The 18,822-nt window shown below is 38.0% G+C and overlaps 1 protein-coding gene across 7 annotated transcripts in view; it reads left to right on the top strand.

Moving 5' to 3' along the window:
* The window catches only part of LOC113989093 (aminopeptidase O (putative)), a 149,869-nt gene that overhangs the window by 1,740 nt on the left and 129,307 nt on the right, over positions 1 to 18,822 (top strand). For 3 of the 7 annotated variants that reach the window (XM_039381669.1, XM_039381670.1, XM_039381671.1), the window contains exons 1-5: positions 1,808 to 2,614; positions 3,291 to 4,253; positions 7,901 to 8,067; positions 14,517 to 14,673; positions 18,090 to 18,338. In XM_039381669.1, the coding sequence (XP_039237603.1) occupies positions 3,448 to 4,253; positions 7,901 to 8,067; positions 14,517 to 14,673; positions 18,090 to 18,338 (1,379 nt within the window). In that variant the 5' untranslated portion in view covers positions 1,808 to 2,614; positions 3,291 to 3,447. Of the gene's footprint in view, positions 1 to 1,030; positions 1,174 to 1,803; positions 2,615 to 3,290; positions 4,254 to 7,900; positions 8,068 to 14,516; positions 14,674 to 18,089; positions 18,339 to 18,822 lie in introns of those variants that run through there. The other 4 variants (XM_027723338.2, XM_027723341.2, XM_039381668.1 and 1 more) reach the window with 4 other exon arrangements.

Below are 18,822 nucleotides of genomic sequence, written 5' to 3'. Positions count from 1 at the left end.
GATCTTAATGTCTTACACTGTGTGAAAAATTTCTAAATCTTGGATTTGGGAGAAGCTGCCATGAAATCAGTTTAAAGAGAATTAGTTATAAACTGCTTATAATTATGAAAGACAAGGTTTATCCAAAAGGCTCTTTTTTTTTTTCATTTTTAAATTTCTTTAAATGCTAAGTAGAGAGCGTTATAGGTTATAGTTCTAATACCTGCATGTTGAAAGGAATTGAATTAGCTTTTATGTACAGATGAAGCAAATGCTTAGCTGAAGGTGAAGAGAGGCCAAACATGGCTTTGTTTTGCTGATATAAAAAGCTGTTGTTTAAATGTGTGTCATCTGGATATTGGCCAGTGGAATGTAGGGAAAGTCTGTGGTGCAGAAGTTCGTCTACACCTTTTGAGGAATACAGTGAGTACATAATATAAACCAGCTAGTCTCTGTGCTCCAGAGGTCCCTGTTTGCAGATCAGGATATTCCCTTAAATCACCGCTTGGGTGCACGTGCCAGGCTTGTGTGCATGGAAATAGCTCCCTACTGGCAGTTGTTCCAAGTGGGTGATTCTGGCAGAATGAGCTGCTGGGAGAAATATCTTCAAACAGACTTAGCATAAATTGGTAGGGTTCATCTGACCATCCTTAGTTTTCTAGGAAACTGGATTTGCATAAATTTCTGTTGAGTTGCTTTAATTGGCTGTTATTTCAGGGAATGTGTTTGTGTACTGTCTGAAAAACAGAAGAGATGAGATGGAAATGAGCACTGTCTTGGGGCTTACTGCCTGCTACTTGTGTCAGCATTTGTGTTTGAATAAGTTTCTGCAACTCTGATTTTCCACGATGAAAAATAGTTGAAATGGTTTTTAAGGCATTAACCAGTTAATGTATTCAAATTATTTGGAACTACTTTCAAGTAGTTCCCAGCTTAAGAGAATTTTCTGGGGCTTGGCAGATGTCAAATACAGAGTTGTAACTGCTTGGTTTGGTTGGAGATCGGTCTCTTGATCTTCTCTCATACAGCCCTCTCATTTCTGTTTTTTAAGATTTTGGAACTGCATGAAAAGAAACAGCTCTGAAATAAGAGGTGTTTTGTGTATGCGTTGTATTTGGCACACGTTTGCTTGACAAGAGGTAGGACTGTCTTGACTGCTGCATTTTGCACGTGCCTTTCACATTCGTGTAAGAGGTGAGGGGTGTTTTTTTTGTGGGTTTCTTTTTTTTTGTTTTGGTGGGGTTTTTTTGTTGGTTTGGTTTGGTTTGTTTTTGGGGTTTTTTTTGTTTGCTTTGTTTGTTTGTTTGTTTTAAGTTCGTAAGCCTTTCATTTGCTTCCATTTAGCAGTGCCTCTGCTGAACCTTCCAACAAGTTCAGAGTTTTCTGATTTTCTCATCTGGATTATTACTGTTGGAGTGAAGTTAAACTGGAGTAATTAGCTGTTAGCAATTGCAAGTATCAGCCTCCTAGAATAATGGAATTTCAGTGTCAAGTACCATAATTGATGATTCTAGTTTTTAATGGGCTATTTGCAAGTTTAACTAGACTACTTTTTGTAACAGTTATTCTCCATTTTCTTGTTCACCCTTTGAAATGGATATTCTGGGTAATTCAGGTGCCCCTGAGTTTTTTTCCTCCACCTTCCCCAGTAGGATGGAATTATATTTCCAAGTTCTTCCCTTCCCCTTTCTCTTTATTACATTTTCCTTTTAAGTGTAACAATCAAGACTATGAGTTACTGTGTTACAAAGAAACTTTTTTTTTTTGCTATAGGTATTTTTAGAAAGTTTAATCTTGTCTACTTTGCAACCATATTTTATTTTGCCTGGAAGCTTTTTTCTTGTATTTGAACCTATGGTTCTAATTCACATTGCTGCTTTTTGTATTAAGTGGAAAAACAATGTTATACAAATATCATTCCAGGAAGGACCATTACTCCCCGTTTCCCGTTCTTTGTGCCTTTTATGCAACTCTGTTATGTGCAGGTGATCAAGAGTGACTCTGTTCATGTTGGCTACCATCTGCTGTTGTGGTTGTTTTGTGAACATCTTGTCTTCTAAAATATTAAAACATGTAACCAAATAATTAGCTTGCCTTATAATTTTATGACTTACAAAGTACATTTGATAAGGAAACAGCATTGAATGTGAGGTCTATTTTTAAAGTATACTAGTTATTTGTTACATCTCTGTGTTGAAGAAGTGTCACGCAAAACAGTGTTTGTAAAATGATCATCAGAAGTTTGTAGTAGAATTACAATTCCTGGTTATTTTTTATGCTTAGAGTCCAGTTAGTGAACCACCTTTTCTAAAATTGAAATGCATTACTTTCACAAAAATGAAAAGCAGATACTCATATTATGAGCATAACATAGCAAAGAATCCTGCATAATGTTGAATAAGAGAAGTATCTAAAAAAAAAGACTGCATGACTTTTGCACAGTGGTCATAGCAAAACAATGAATACATGACAGTTTAACTTCTGTGATGAACTTCTGCTTCTTGTTGCAACAAATGTTGATGCATTTTCATATTTTCATGCTTTTATAGGTATTTACATGTTTTCCAGTGAGAAGACCTTTTGTTTTGCTGTAAAGCACTTTTGTCCGGAGTGTTGTGAGTTTCCAGCTATTAAGGTGTAATTATATACCTTAAGTATTTACTTATAGTTTTTAAAAATCTTCATGAACAATCTTAAAGGAATACTTGGAATGCACTCTAGTAAATTGGCTCATGTTCTTTTTGTTTACCAGAAGTGCTGATATGAGAGTGGTTGTAATGTGGAAAGTATATTAATCTGTGGAGATGCATTGTATATATGAAATTATTACTCTAAAACTTTAAAATATGAGGTAAATTATACGTACTCTCATTATTTAAAACCACAGTAGAAATATATCAGTATCTCTTGATACATTTGAAATAAATAAAACTTCAAACAGTGCAGTAATAAATAAAGTTAGATGTTTCGTAACCATGTATCTTTTCTAAAGGATTAGTGAAGAGAGTCAACAGCAGCTGACTATAGTAAGGGTTGTTTCTGTCAGTTTATAAAAGCTGTCTAGAAATATTTTCACTAGAGTTCTTATCTGAAAAATACAGCCAAGTGGTTCTTGACAGCAAATCTTGAAGCAACTAGCTTGATGCCATCCTAGATGGATGCTGTTCTGTGGAGTTAGAATTACCCTTTGGCTGTATGATTTTTAATAAAGGGAACTGGACTTTAAATAGCTTTTAGAATGAGTGCATTTCAGAAATGGTTGTGAAATGATTTTGTTGTGTGGTTTTTTTTTTTTTTTTTTTTTTTTTTAGAATGTGAGAAGTGGAGAAACTACAATTAATTTCAAGACTCTAATATTATTCAAAATTATTTTTGGCACTGGGAAGCTGAATATTCTTCTCTTTCTGGAGACATCCTATGTAAGAATTGTCTAAGGCTTTGTAAAACTGTTGCCCAATAGACTGGAACATGGATCCACAGCTAGACCCCATGAAGGATGACTTGCCTTTAATGGCAAACACCAGCTACATGCTTGTAAAGCACTACGTGTTGGACTTGGATGTGGATTTTAAAAGTAAAGTTATTGAAGGCAGCATAGTTTTATTCTTTGAGACTGGGAGCCAGCACAGGAAAAACAGCAGTACTGGCAGAGAATGCTGCCAGTCAGAGTTTGATCAGTCCCATAAAATGAGGGCATCTGAACCCTGCCACGTTCCTGTGACAAATGTGAGTGCCTGTTCATCTAAAATGGAATATAATGGTTTTGCTGTCAGTGGTGAAGGTGAAGAAGATACTTCTGATGAAAATGGTAACCATAGCAACAGTGAACAGGCTTCTGGGATTTCCAGTTCAGAGGACTGCTGTGACAGAGAGAATCATGGGAACCAGGATTTTGTGCTGGTATTGGACTGTTGTGATTTATCTGTGCTAAAGGTTGAAGAGGTAGATGTTGCTGCTGTGTCAGGCATTGAACAATTTACAAGGCCTGCCAAGCTAACTGATGTTTCAAAGGAGCTGGGAAATCTCAGGAATCACATTGTCCATGAACTCGTGGCTCTACCTGCAAAGCGCTGGGAGGAACAGCTGTGCTGTTTTACTCACTGCAGCCAGGCACCTGGCTGTGGAGAGCTTCCCTTTGCTACTGGCCCTTGGAGCTTGGAGATCAGGAAACCAGGAATTGGGACTCCAGCAGACTTCCCTCACGCTATAAGAATATGGTACAAAACCAACCCGGGTGGAAGATCCGTGGCATGGACCACAGACCAGAGTGGCAGGTATGTAACTGTTTGCTGAAAGCTTTGTGTGCAATAATTTTAAATAGCTGCAAGAATGTAGCAGAATCGTGTAGTTGCTGAGCAGCTGTGAAGATAATGAGTACACTCTTCCAGAGTTTTCATTTCAGCCTTGGTTTGAATCCTTTTGCTGTCCTCCAGGAGAACAGACAAACTCCCTGCTCGTGAAACTCCAGTGGACTTGAAGACCTCAGGCCTGTCTAAGTGATTGTGTCTTTTCATTCTGAGCAGGAATAAATAATTTGTGTGTATGTCAATAAGTGTGTGCAGGGAATAGGCAATTATCATTTAGGGGAAGAAAAGGTGTGAATGACAGGTTATTTGTACTGTAATACTTCGTGCTCTTTTTCCTTCCTGGCTTACACAACTGATTGTACAGCATGAAGATCAATACACGTAACATTTAACAGCCTTACTTCACAGCTAGTCCTTTATCAATATTGTAATCAGCTTAGAAATGCAGTCCTTTCCTGTTTATTCTCATAATCAACTTTTGAAATTTCCTTCCTCTTTTTTGTTAAGCACATTGATGGTAGCAAATGAACTGCAAACTGAAACAAGAGGAAGAATTGGCATTATATCTAGTGGTTGTGAAAATATATGGTACTGTACAGAAATCTTTAATATAAGCTCTTTATAGGAGGGAATAGCAAAGAGTTTCAAGTTGATTTATTTTCAGGCTTGTGTAGGATATTCCAAAAACTAGTGTCTGTCAGAAAATCAATTTTCACACCAGATCTTCTTGCTACATTTTTAAAAGAAAGTTTCACGTGATGAGCCCATAAATATAGTGATAAAGGTCATTGTACAAAATGCTGTCAATATTTTCTGCCTCTTCTAAAATTAAAGCCCATTTATAATGTATAAAGTATTATTACATTATATTCTCAGAAGAGAATTCCTTAAATTGTTCTAAATTATGCATATGGTGCTTTTTTAGGCAGATGACAAATCCTTTGCCAGAGGAGTCTATACTGTGGTTCCAATCCTGAAGAAAAGTAAATAGCAAAGTACAAACATTGTGTTGACTGCTCCAATGTTTTCTTCTAATTTAACAGTAGTACAATGTTTTGAAATTTAGCCTATGCACAACTTTATCAAGACTTCAATTTTATTTGTTTTAAACAATGATGTATTACAATACACAAAAAAAATCAATTGAAGCAAAGCTTTTGGGGGATGAGTTTAGGCAAGTTAAGTGTATACAAACATGTTATCACAGCAAGGCACACTTCTGTTTTTAGTAGAGAAATTGAACACGTGGAATTTCAGCATTTCCCTGTTTGGACTCTTGGGGCCAAACAAAAAAAGTCAACCACAGAAGTGACTTGTATTAATGAAAAGAGAGAGGGAGGGAAAGCTCTAAAGCAATGACCAGGAAGCCTTCCAGAATACATTTGTTAAAAGAGACACTCCTGACCCCTCTGAACCGATGCTGTTCCTTCCACACTGCTCTGATGACACAGGTGTGTGCTCAGCTGGCTGATAAGGCATATTAGGTAGTTAATCTAACTGAAAATAAGGGGGGGGGGCAGAGAATGGAAGAGAATAAGTTTTGTTTGGAATATACTACTGAGGTTGGTTTGGAAGGTAGCATTATCTACTACAAATTAGAAAATGTGTCATGAAAATAGATGTTTATTTTTCAGTGGCATGAGTTAGCATCATTCTGTGCTGTTGCATGCTGGAAATGCAGGAAGGGAATAAAGAGCTTGTTTTTCTTCATGGGCAATGTTTGGTAGAATAAGATACTCCAGAACCCTGGCAAATCACAGACCAAATTCTAAGAGGCTGCCCTCAGCTGCGGGGAATTCTCTACTGGTATTTTGTATAATTTTGTTCCCAGTGTATATTTATATTTGAGTAATTAATGAAGCAGTGTGAAGTTTGTTGGATTACTCATGTCATATGCAATGATTCCTAAAGAACAACAAATGGTGTCATGAATACAATGGAGAAGTAAAACAAAAATAATAATAATTTTAAAAGTATAGGCAGACCTTGAGTACGAAATGAACAGATTTGATATTCCTGAAAATGTGAATGGCATCAAACAAATATTTCTAAAAAATTTGAATTAGGTCCTCTGAATTAGTTGTCCTAATTAAGAGGAAGACCATGAAAAAACACATGGGTAATTATTGACTGGTGTTTTTTCCAAAAACAGAACATCAACTGAATGTTTATCATTAGCTTTAAGGTAGTAGCTTGGTTTGTCATTATAATTGATAGGCTTACATGGGAGACAGAGATCTGCCAGGAACTGGTTTGAACTGGTCTTGTTATGTTATGAAAATATGTGGACTACTGATGACTTAGGATTGCATGAATCAAATTTTCCTTGGAGAGATTACTGAGCAACAGACAGTCCCAAGTCTGCTCTTGGAGCAAAACCGAACAATACCACAACTAGTACTTGATCTCTCCAGTAGCCTGAATGGCTGTTCACTGGGAATTACTAGTCATAAAGTTGTCCAGATGAGTGACTGGAGATATGTTTTGCAGGCACTTGTTTTTCCAATGTAACAAGTAAATAGACAAACAACCTGAGTTCTCTGCTTATCTTTCTTCTGCTGCGTGCAATTTCCTTATCTATTCCAACCTATCTTGACAAAGATTATGGGTGGCCTAAATATTATGTAAGTAGATGATCTGAATGTTACAAGACCATTAAAAGTGAAAGAGCAGAGTTGGAGAGGGTAGATAATAGGAAAGAAGAAGGGAATTGAGAAGTTTCTTGCTAGCAGGGGTAGAGATAAATCAGGGGAAAAAAAAAGGCAAATATTGTATCAATTGACAAAAGCAGTCTAAAATTAATTATTTGTCATTCTTTGATGTACCTAGGTTAGCTAGTAATTCTTCTGCATCAAGTGAAGAATCTGATCCATATCAGGATAAGAATTATATTTCTGGTCGCTTTACATGCTGGAACTGTGCTACCTGACCCAGATCAAAGCAAATTATCAGTTGCAGTGAGTGTCCTAAAGTAACACTACACTATTACCAATATTGTAAAAAAAAATTAGTACTGTAAATGAAGTATAATACCTGATTAAAAGCCGATATAATTGTTGTTCTGATAGTTTTCTCTTGATGTGTAGAACTTGCCTTTCATTGCTATTTCTTTAGCAGACTGATATAATATGGTCTGAAGGTAAAAAGTGCTCTCTGAGAGCCAGGTAGCATTAATGGTCCTGGTAATGTCTGTTCTATGAAATGTTTATACTGTGTTTGACACAGCATTACAACATTTGGTTTATCACAGTTCTGCCAGCCAGTTTTCTCAGTCGTTGTGGAATTTACCTCTAACATTTCTTTGGAATATGAAAATCCTGTGTTGGTCTTAAGACTGGGGTGTACTAATGGCACCCAGCAAAACAGCCTTCAAAAGGCATGCAAATCATTGGTCAAATATGTATAGCAGCAGTCACTAACCCCGCCTTTCCTCTCACTCCTGTGAACTCTGCTAAGATCTCTTTTTACAACCCTCTGTATTTTGGTAAAGTTTTCATGAATGAGGTTAAAATAAAAAACATATCAGTACAACAGTAGTTTTGATTTTTCATAGAGAACTTAATTCAGTCTTTCTTATTGTAAATCCAACTTCAATCCCTTTTCCTTCTGTCTAGGCCATGTGTTTATACGATGGGATCACCAATAAACAACAGAGCCCTTTTCCCATGCCAAGAGCCACCCATTGCCTTGTCAACATGGCAAGCCTCTGTCCGAGCAGCTGCAGGCTTTGTGGTGTTAATGAGTGGGGAAAACTCAGCAGAACCAGTCCAGCTTCCAGAAGGTGAAATATATTCTTTATAGCAAATTATTTTCTATGCTTTTATAATTAGAAATAAAGCTTAGTAAATGCATGGTTTTTGAAAGAATGAAGTTCCTAACCTTAAAAGCACTTTCCTGTCTCTTTGCAATCTCCACGTCACTCTGTGGAAAAGTTACCTGCTCAAGGACTTAGGACAACTTAGTAAGAATTGAAAGCATCAACATTTCACTGTGTTGCTTTTTACTTTTTTTTAACTCTGTGTTTCCAAAGCTAGATTTCACTTTTCATAAACTGGCTTTGTTTTAATCACTTTGTAGTTGAATGTTTCATAGATGAAGTACCTTATCAGGCTCTCAACAACTTCAGGCCTTGGTAGATAATTCTCTCTCCGTTGTAGTTCTCAGGCAGAGTGTAGTTCAGCATGCCAGTGATTACAAGCAGTCGTTGTGTCATATCTGTTTCCTGAAATACATGGAATAGATGAGAAATGAGGAATATCAGGTCAGTGCCCTGAAAATCTGATCTCTGGGTTTGTTTTTTTTTTTTTTTTTTTTTTTTGCATTGATAGAACATACCTTTTGCAATAGTAAGCAGGCAGGAATTTCTTCTGTGTTGGTTAAACTTTATTCTCTGAACTGTCTGCACAGAGAAGGAAGTTTTTAAGGGAGTTCTACACCTAATAAAGTATATCCTGCTCCCGTTAGTTTTGATATATCGTGTCAAACTGGTTCAGTATTTTCTAGTGTAAGTAGTTCTGATAAAAAGTACCATATAGGAAAGGGTTAGAAATAAGTATTTCTGGGGGAAAGAATCTTCTATTCCCCTTTATATAGACAAGTTTATTCTTGGGGAGAAAAAAAAAAGAATGAAAATCTCCTTGATTTGAGAACCATCAGTTAATCTGTTTGCATGGAATTGTCTCGTTATGTTTGGCCATGTATGAATCCTCTTTCAAGGCTTGTCTCTGCTGTTAAAATATGGAAAACTGCCATGATGAGCTGCTCAGCTCACTTGGAGATTAATACTTTCCTGTCTCAGCATCAAGAAAGCAAGAAGACTTGACTTTGGACTAGGAAAAAGGCTTTGCCATCAATGTTTAATTAGTTTAATTAGAGACCCTCATTATCTTGGTGCTTAAATACAGATGGAAATGGCAAACCAGAGAGATGTTTGGAATTGTAAAAATTTACAAAACAGATATGGGGGGAAAAGGGAAAGAAGTAGTATTGAGAGGGATGTTTTAAAACCCAAACATCCTTAATGAATTTAGGAATACAAATTCATTAGTTTAATTAGTAGAACTTTTAAGAGTTAAAAAGTTCAAAATGGTCTGTTGTATTAAATAACCTATCCCATGTAGATCTTGTTGTTAGGCAATTATGAAAGGCATATGAAATGTATCCAACTTAAAGTTTTGTCTTTACACAACGAAAAAGCCTTTCAGGGTTACTTCAATTAAAGTAAGTTTGCCATATTATTTATATGCAGTATGCTGTTGTTGTGTTGCATGATTATAAAATGATACATAACTGGCAGAATCGTAAAATATATTTTTTAAAATGCAATTTATCGGAAAGAATTAGCATTTTGGCAAGCAGTTGTGAATTAATCTATTCTGAAGAAAATTACAAGTCAGCTGAATATTTTTGCCCTTACAGGTTGTATTTATAAGCAGTATGCAGGCAGGCAATAAAAGAACAGCAAGCAAGGTCAATTCCTTCATGCTTTTAGAGGCCTGCATTCTGCCTCACAGACATGCATCTCCCTGTGTGTAGATGCAGTAATCCAGTGCACAGCTAATCTGGGTGTGCTCTCATGCACAGATTCCTCCTTTGCAGATTTTGGTAAGAGTGTGTTTCCTCCTGTATGTGTCATTTTTGCATTCTGCCTTCTACAAAACTGTGGTTGATCTCCTCATGTGGAATTGAGTGAGGCCACTTTTGTTTGAAAATAGTGATAAAGACACATATGCAAGTAGAAATAGTAACTGTTTGAGTGTGACCTAAAAGTGTTTAAAAATACCGTGGTTCTTTAGGGAGTAGTTTGCAAAGGGGAATGAATCAGGAAAGTGCCATTGGCAGTGTCCTTTGGGAGAAGGCTTTGCACAGAGCTGTGTGTGTGCAATGGGAGCCATTTACAATAGGATTTGTCAATGCTTCTCGGTTTTCCTCTCCTTCAGCATGCTACTATAACACACAGAAGGTGCAAATACATTTAGTCACAAACACCTTTCCACGTGTTTGATTCATGTTCAAGAAGCAGATACTGAGCTGTTAGGTGTGAAGTTGGCTGGGTTGCTTTCTGCGTGCTTACTCTGCCATTATAGAATCCTTGAGCTTGTTTTGAGATCCTTACTGACAGTGACAAGGTGTGTACTGTTACTGGGAGGAAACAGGGTGCTACAGAAGCCACTGCTGCTGTTCTGTACTTAGCAGCAGCAACAGTTGCTTTTGTTTTGCTCCTCTCACTTTTCAGAAGGCAAAACAAAGGAGTCCAGCACTGGTGTTGATTGATCTCCAACACGTATCAGGGAGTACCGTGTGAGAGCTGCCAGCTCATCACATCTGCTCATCCCTCTGAGCTAGTGCTGAACAAATGCTCTGGCATGAATGCCTGGATGCTCTGTGGGAAATTCTGGCTTTCAGATGAGATCAAAGATCTCTATGAGTTACATAGAGTTTCAGAAAGCTGGAGGGTTCTTAATCCTGGTGCTCCAACCAAGTAGTAGTTTTTGCATAACTACTTATTTAGCTGCAGTTTTCTATATTAACATTAGCTCTTACTTTGTGTGTCAGATGCTGTTTAGGGTTACCTCTCCTTTTCCGTAGAGGTAGCTGAGCTTCATGGTTGCAGTACGCTGTGAACATCATCTGTATTTTGTGGTGTTTGTGTTAGTGCAAGCTATTTCAGGGAAAACATACTGATAAGTACAAATATTCACAATGGTTTTGCATCTGGCATCAACAGATACTAACTCGGGCATTTTTTACAGTTATAATGAACTCTATAGGACTCAAACAATTTTAATGACTTCAGAGATAACTAAATGCATTAAAAATTCTAGGAAGGAATTACATCATTCATCATTATTATTTCAAGTAGAAGAAATAAACGACCTTTAAATTGTTGTTTTGCGCAATTACAAATAGATTAAAATCTCCTGCTCTTGTTAAACGTTTGCATGGAAGGTTTTTCAGTTATAACCCATAGAACAGGTGATTGTTGCTGCATGGTTTTTACAGTTATGGCGTGATAGATTTGCTCTGCAGAACTGAAAAAAAAATATTTTCACAATTTCCTGTGGAGAAAAGAACAAAATATTTTGGAAGTATTATAATTGCCTAAAATAATTATGTGTAGAATTCAAGTTCTTTTAAAATACCGTTACAAATAGCAGGACTGGGGTGATCTTCCTCTATTTTTCCCATGGACTAACCCCAGCGTAATATCTTGTTCTTCCCAAGGTGTTTTTGCTTAGTCTGCAGATGTTGTTAAGGTACAAAATCCTGTGTTTGGTAAAGAAAGCCGCCTCCCTGCTCCCGCTGCGCTGTTTTCTGTTATCCTAGAGGTGGTGCTGTCTCCAAGGTAGACGCTGAAAAGCACAGGGCAAACGCGGGGAGGGGAAAAGGAGTCGAGTGGAGCTGTGATCCCGGTCTATGTCCTGGGATAACTCATGTGATACAGATGAAGGAAAACAAAACAAAGCCCACTGACGTGAAGAAAATGTAAGGAAAGAAGTGAAATTATGGAGAGAAGGTCGGGCTGGGAGACCGTCTTACCAGTAGTGAGAGGAGAAGACAAAATAAAAGTTAGTTAGGCTCCCTTTGAAACAGTTCTTCATGGTTCTATCTGCAGGGAAGCGTTGCCAGCATAAAGACTGTTTCAGTCACTGATCAGCCAATGCACCATTTTCCAACCTGAATGATTCTGTGGTTCTATAGAGAGAACTCACTTGTCATGCCTGTGCATGTGATTTTTGTTGTTCAAGACAGAACAACTGTAGGATGAGTATACAGTTATCCTACACAGTTCAACACTATGAATGCAGAAGGCTTCTAAAATCCCTGCAGGAAATGGATTGAGCTCTGGTTAGGTGTGTAGAGACAATGGAAATCTTGGATCTTATTCTGGGAGGATCCATGGTTCCCATGATTTCTATAATGCTTGCAAAATAGGATGGGCTTTGGTACCTTTGCTCTTTTGCATGGTTTGCTCTAAATAGCATATGTTCATTGCTACTCTGTGTAAATCTCTGAATGCTGCACGTGCTGCTCTCTCTGCACTGCTGAACTGATTGCCATTGATTTTGACATTCTGTTCAAACTACTTGGTTTTTTTTTTTTTTTTTTTTTTTTTAAAAAAAAAGCCTCTTTGGTCTTGCTTGCTCTAACCTGTCTTACTAAACTTGTTTCTCACTGTAACCCTCTCTAATCTCTGTTTGCCTAGCACAGGCCAACACCATTTGCTTTTAGACAATCACTTCATATTTGTGAGAGCCTTCTCCTTTGCACCTCGTGCTGTTTGGAACAGTTTTCTGTGACTGCTTTTTGACTTCCGTGCTTTTTTCATAGCATAGTTGAAAACACGTGATGGTTTTTCCATTACAATTCCTCAAATTTTCACTCTTCCCCTGCTGTTATTTAATTCTTAAGATTTTATCATTAGCATAACTACATGGAGCCTTTTGGAATGCTCTGTGTGTGACAGGTGCAATGCTAAGTGCAGCACCTCTGAGCCTTGCCTTGTGCACATGTCAGTCAGTGGTAAAGCTGCTGCTGACTGCAGTGTGTGCCGGCTTGGGCCTCTAGCACAGTTTCTATCAATGAAACTCTGTACATCAGGAGTTTGGTATTTTGAAATAATATATTGTTGCAGTCCTGAGTGACCTTTTTCTCTCAAGGTGGTACTTGCTTGTCTTGGCTCATTTGTAGCTTTGTTAAGTTAATAATAAAAAAAAAAGGTGAGGTGAAATTTGGCAAACAGTTATCCTCTTTGTTCTTAATGTGTTTGGAGCAAAGAAGTTCATTCTGCTTACATACTGACGGGAGGTTAGGAAAATTAGAGGAGTAATATACATTCACCTGACAATACAAAAGGGTTTTGATGTTGAATGTTGCCAGAAGTGGAATGGGGTGAGGGAGTATAAGTGCATATAAAGAGACAAAGGCTTTATCTACCTCTCAGAAGACTTCACAAACAGTATTGTTTTTTCATACTAAATAGCAGGTGAAAAATTTATTGAGGCTAAACCCAAAGATGTTTTTGCTTGTCCTTCCTTTGGACAGCTTGACCTTCTGTGGTCATTAAGGTAGGAAATGAAGAGATGTTTTGCAGCAGTTCTTTATTTCCTTTCCTTTATGCCTTGGTGATATCCACTCGGTTGTGGATTTTTCCTTTTTAAATTTTTGGTAGTGTTCCATAGCCGTAGTCAGAATAGTATTGCAAAAGAACAAGTATTAATGTTCTCTTAAAATAAATGAAGTTTGTGTGTTTCCACCGTTGCCCCAGCTACAGTTGTTTGCACATGATTCATCAGGTTGTAACTCATGCTAGGCTCTTTCCAAGGGAATTAATTATTAGTATGGTGTAGTGACGGTATTATGGGCATAAATGAATGTGTGGATGTGACTTTTAAGCTATATCCTTTTTAAAGGGGCAAACTGAAAGTCTAAGCAACATTTATATTAATGGAAAGTGTGCTGTTCTAAAATGTCCTCCAGTTTAACAAAATCTGTTTGTACATACAGTCATCCTGTACCATACTCTTTGTCTTCCCACAGTGTGTTCCCATAATGATAAAGCATCTTTTTACCTTCTAATAGACTCTCATCTTTTTTTAGCACATTCTGAATATCATGAGCAAATTGTTGGCTTATGTAGTATCCTATCTGAGTCCAAGCTTTGATTTCCTACTGCCTGGTTGACACATCACGTATTTCAGATTGCCAGGTCCAATTCATAAGCATTAGTGTTATTTGTTATAATTTGGCTATCAGTTTGGTACTGTCCAGAACACAAAGAAAGGTTTTGTTCTGTGTGACATAATACAAACAAGGCAAAACCATAAGGTGGTAGGTCCAAGGCTGAAAGAATTAAATTTTAATATTTTGTATATGTTTGTATTTAAAGGTGTTATTAGATTTCATGTCTGATGTAATTCTTGGGCAGTAACAGTATAACAGTACAATCGGGTTAAGTTGCATTAATAACATCCCACTTATGGATGATTTATTTACAGATACAGACATCAGCAGATAGAGCAAAGTTGGAGGTGCAAGTAAACAGTACTGAATTCATGGTGGTTACGTATGATTGTTCTTCTGTGTGTCAGTGAAATTATTTTTCTTTCCTCAGAAATACCAGGATTAAAGGTGGGAGGTTTGGCCCAAAATCTCAAGTACATAAAAATGTCAAGTACCTAATGTGTGCTGCGAGACTGATGACTGTACAAATGTTCTTTTTATTTACAGATATCTTGAGCTGGTACTACTATGTGTCTATGCCAATGCCAGCATCCACCTTCACCATTGCTGTGGGGTGCTGGCAGGAAGTTAAGCAGCAGTCCTTCACGGCTGCTATTCCAACAAACACTGAGTTTTCATTGCCATCTGTACAAGCTGATTTCAGGTTGGTGTTTATAATATTGTTGAAAAATGAGATATATGGGTAGAATTTCCATTTACTCTCTGGAATATGAAAATGAGTCATATTAGTACATGAATCAAAATAGAACTTGTTTAATCTGAACAGAAAAGCCTCGACAGGAAGATAATTCCAAAGGCATTATTTCATGGGTGTAGGTGTGGTTCTTTTTATGTGAAAACAAGCCGCTTGGTGAGCAATAGGGTTCATAAATCCCACTATCCTCAGGATTTGTATCCTACATCCTGTGTTGCTGCAGCAATGCCAGTTCCTGTCTTGTTTCTTACAATGTCTATCTCTAAGATCTTTCATGTAACTGGACTCAGTCCATTCTGGACACCTAATGCCCCTGCTAGAATATTGCCTGCTCACAATTCCCCTCCCCTCATGGACCTCCTTTAGACCCTCTTGTGTCTTCCTTGAGTTGTGAAGACCAGAATGAGACATGATAGTCCAGGTACTGCCTGAGCAGCTCTGAACAGAGAGGGTGGTTGTGTCTGTGTCTCTGCCAGCAGTGCCAGTGTAGCTGTGGGATCTGATTTTCCTTGGTGGCTGCAGTGTCACACCAGTGACTCATGTTCAGCTGACTGTCCCCCAGGAACCCCCATGTCCTGTTCAGCAGGGCTGCTCCCCAGGCACAGTCCCAGCCTGTGCTGGGCTCTGGGCTTGTGTCACCCCAGGTCAGGACTTGGCACTTGTCTATGTTGCTCCTCTCACTGTTCCTGCCAGCCCCGTTCCTCCTGCCTGTCTGTTCCCTGTAGGACAGCTCTCCCTCTATGTGTCTGTCCCTCTAACCACCCAGCTGGGTCTCATCAGCACACCTGGAGGCAGTGCTTCCAATCCCACCCTGCAGGGTATTTGTGAAGGTGATGAACAGTGCGAGGCCCAACATGATTTCCTAAGGAGCTCCACCTGTGCCAGGCTGCCTGCCGGAGTGAGAACCATCCATCACCACTCTGAGTGCAGCCTGGGGTCGGTTCTGTGCTCATCCTGCAGACCGCCAGCTAGGCTGTCTCCTGCCAGTTTGTCCAGCTGTGGGAAGCTCTAATCAATATTTTGCGAAAGTCCAGGCAAACGACTGCCAGTGCTCTCTCCCCTTGTCAACAGAAATTGCTATTTTGTTGTAGAAGGTGATTAGGTGAGTCAGGTCATAAGTATTTGAAACTTTGCCAAAAAAAGCCTTGCCTTTTAGATAGCTGTTTTGGGCTAATGCTGTGTTAACATTAAGACGGTGGAAGTCCTTATGGTTTTGGTAAAGCTAGTGAGATTTTGGGACATGAGAACGTAATAGGGTTATTTTTTTTGAATTCGAAATTAAAGGATTCTGATGGCTTGCATCCTGGCTAATTTTGGTTAAAAAATTTGTTATTAATGTTGACAATAGAAATTTTTATAATTTACCTGGGATCAGTAAGACATGCCTATGCAAATTTTAAAATACTTTATAGGTTTGATAAGCCTCTAGAAATTGTTTTGTGTTTATTCCTTTGCCATTTTTATGTTTATAATATGACTGCCTCTGCTGAAGTAAGCTGTAGAACTTCACTATAGTATTCCTCTCTACTGTACAGCACATTTGGTAATAGGAATTTTTATTGATTTGGTGCAAAGGATTATTTTGACACAGTGTTGCTACCTTTTGTAAAACTTCTGAAACAGAGGAAATATTTTTGTAACTTTTTGTCAGTGCAAGTTTTAATCCATGCGATGGTCATTGTTATGAGTTGATCTGTGTAATGGTTACTGGATGAGTTAACTGACACAGTGTGATATATCTGCAGCAGTTGAGTCGGTGACAGTGGAAGAAACAGAGCTAATGTGTCTTGGCGGGGGGGAAAGATCAAAAAAATCCCCAAATCCTCTGCAGCAGGGTGTCTATTGCATAGACAAAAAAGGAAACCCTAAGTGTTTTGCAGCTAATTAGGACATAAAAACTTACGTCCTTAAAAATATGCTCTTACAGTTATATCCAGTTGATCTTTATTTAGGGTTAGCACAACAGAGATTGTTACTTACTTTAGTCTCTGAGACCAGGTTACCAAACTAACATTATGCACAGTAGCAGACATTTCTAGCAAGGCTGGGAAAGGGATAGAGAAGCAAATGTTAAGCCTATGCCTCTGATAAGGTAATGGAGATAAACTCTGGGCATCAGGAAAAGGAAGGAGTTCCGAAAGAAGCTGTTGAAATGTGTAATGTAATTTTTATCCAGGTGCCAGTGAGTTTGGCTTAAGGAGACTGTATCAAAGTAAATGTTAAATGGAACTATGGTGTTTTTAACTTTATCTCCTCGTGGTCATTTAAGTACTTGGCAATTTTTACAAGAGAGGGGGTGCTGGCTTTCGTGTTCCTGCCTAATCTTAACTCTGATAATAAAATACAAAGTGACATTGTTTTAGAGCAGAAATATACTGGATTAGACCATGCTTAGAAAAAAAAATGGATGGATGCGGTTTCTTTACATACATAATCAATGAAAGAACTTTGAGTCCACATCTTTGACAGAAAGACTTATGTAAGGTGCTAAAGTGTTGACACTGCAGCAAAATCTTGTCCTTTTCTAGATGTTATCATTTTGTTTTCTGTGCCAGCACTTAGCTTCAGCATGATCTTCCAAGTATAAATGCTTTGGGCAATGCTAGGTGCCTGTCCAGGCATAGTAGAACCAGGTTCTTTAAATTGAAATTTCAAATCAAAGAGAAGCTCTCCACTGTACAGAAGACAGGCTAACAGGTGAAAACATGAAGTTGATTTCTGTTTAGATATGAGTCTATTTGGGCAGATAACTTATTATGAAGGTATATGAGGAAGTGTTGAGGAAGGATTTGATTTACCCCTCTTTTCTTCCAGCTACAGCTCTGAATATCCTGCAAAAGTAACATAAAGTAAGGCTGAGTCTGATGTGGTGATAATCCTGAGTTGATATCTACTGCTGTTCTTTACTTAAGAAGAAAAAAAGAATCACTAAAAGTGAGAGAATTTAGTAACAGCAACAGAAAAAAATCCCTCATGGAATTTCATTCTAATTGCACATGTTTGTGTTAATGTATGTTAACATGTATGGGATTTTATTTTCGTAGTCAAATTTGAATAGGAATTTTCTCAATAAATGCTTTTTATTGTTATTAGTTCTCTTTACATATATTTTGAGCATTTATTCCTTTGATGCATATCTGTTATAACAACAAGATGTGACTACTGTCTTTTTAGTTATGAGTAACGATTATTAGTTCTACTCATGTACTAATGAGTGTTTTCACAGTGTGAGAATACAAGTGAGCTGCTTTTATGGAAATTAATTCTGTCTTTCTGATGTCTGGAGAACATGCCTGTCTTAGCATAGTCAGTCGTGCACATTTCTGATCTCACATTAAACTGTTGGTTTGTTTTGTTGTTGTCAGCTGGCATGAAGCAATGTGTGGCCATGTGGGATATCCCTGCCGTTTCCAGAACCCTGCAGTGAGCTGGCAGGCAGTCATTCCTCACAGAGTCTTCTCTCCCTGCTGCCTCGTGGAGCTCTGCGAGGAACGTTTGCTCCCGCTCATCCCTCAGTGCCTCTCGGCTGCTTTCTCCACGCTGGGTACCCACCCCTTCTCCAGGCTTGATGTTTTGATAGTTCCTTCTAACTTCTCCAGCCTGGGAATGGCCAGGTAAAGAAACTTCTTAGTATCTCATCTCCTGTGTTTTGTTTGACTTCTTTTAACTGCGTCAAATTGCTGTCAATATAAAGTTGCTGCACTGTTTTTCTTAAATCAAACTTAAAACTTTGTTCTGACTTCGTGTGAGTAGGTTTGTTTGCATCCTTTGTGATCTTTATTTTAGTTTTAACAAGACTTCCTTTAGGGAAGGAAAATATAAGCTTATTAACCGTGTGGGTCTGAATTTCCTCATTTACCAAACTGAAGTTGTTTTATTGGTTTTGTTGATTTAAGTACTTGATGCTGCACTCATTTTGTCTTGTTTTCTTTTGGCATTGATGTTACCATTATGTTTTGATAGAACAAGGGCATGTTAAAGTCTAGATCTAGAATTTCCTCATAAGCCTGTCGTGATTTATGAGTTTCTGCTCAAACACTGGTCTTCAGAAGCTGAGTAAGGCAGATTGTAAGGATCATATTATCAAGTTTTCATGGA

This window comes from Pipra filicauda, unplaced genomic scaffold, assembly GCF_003945595.2.
Source record: "Pipra filicauda isolate LSUMZ 115617 unplaced genomic scaffold, ASM394559v2 scaffold236_size1216567_pilon, whole genome shotgun sequence".
NCBI classification, from domain to species: domain Eukaryota; kingdom Metazoa; phylum Chordata; class Aves; order Passeriformes; family Pipridae; genus Pipra; species Pipra filicauda.
This window is presented reverse-complemented; position numbering and strand designations above follow the sequence as displayed.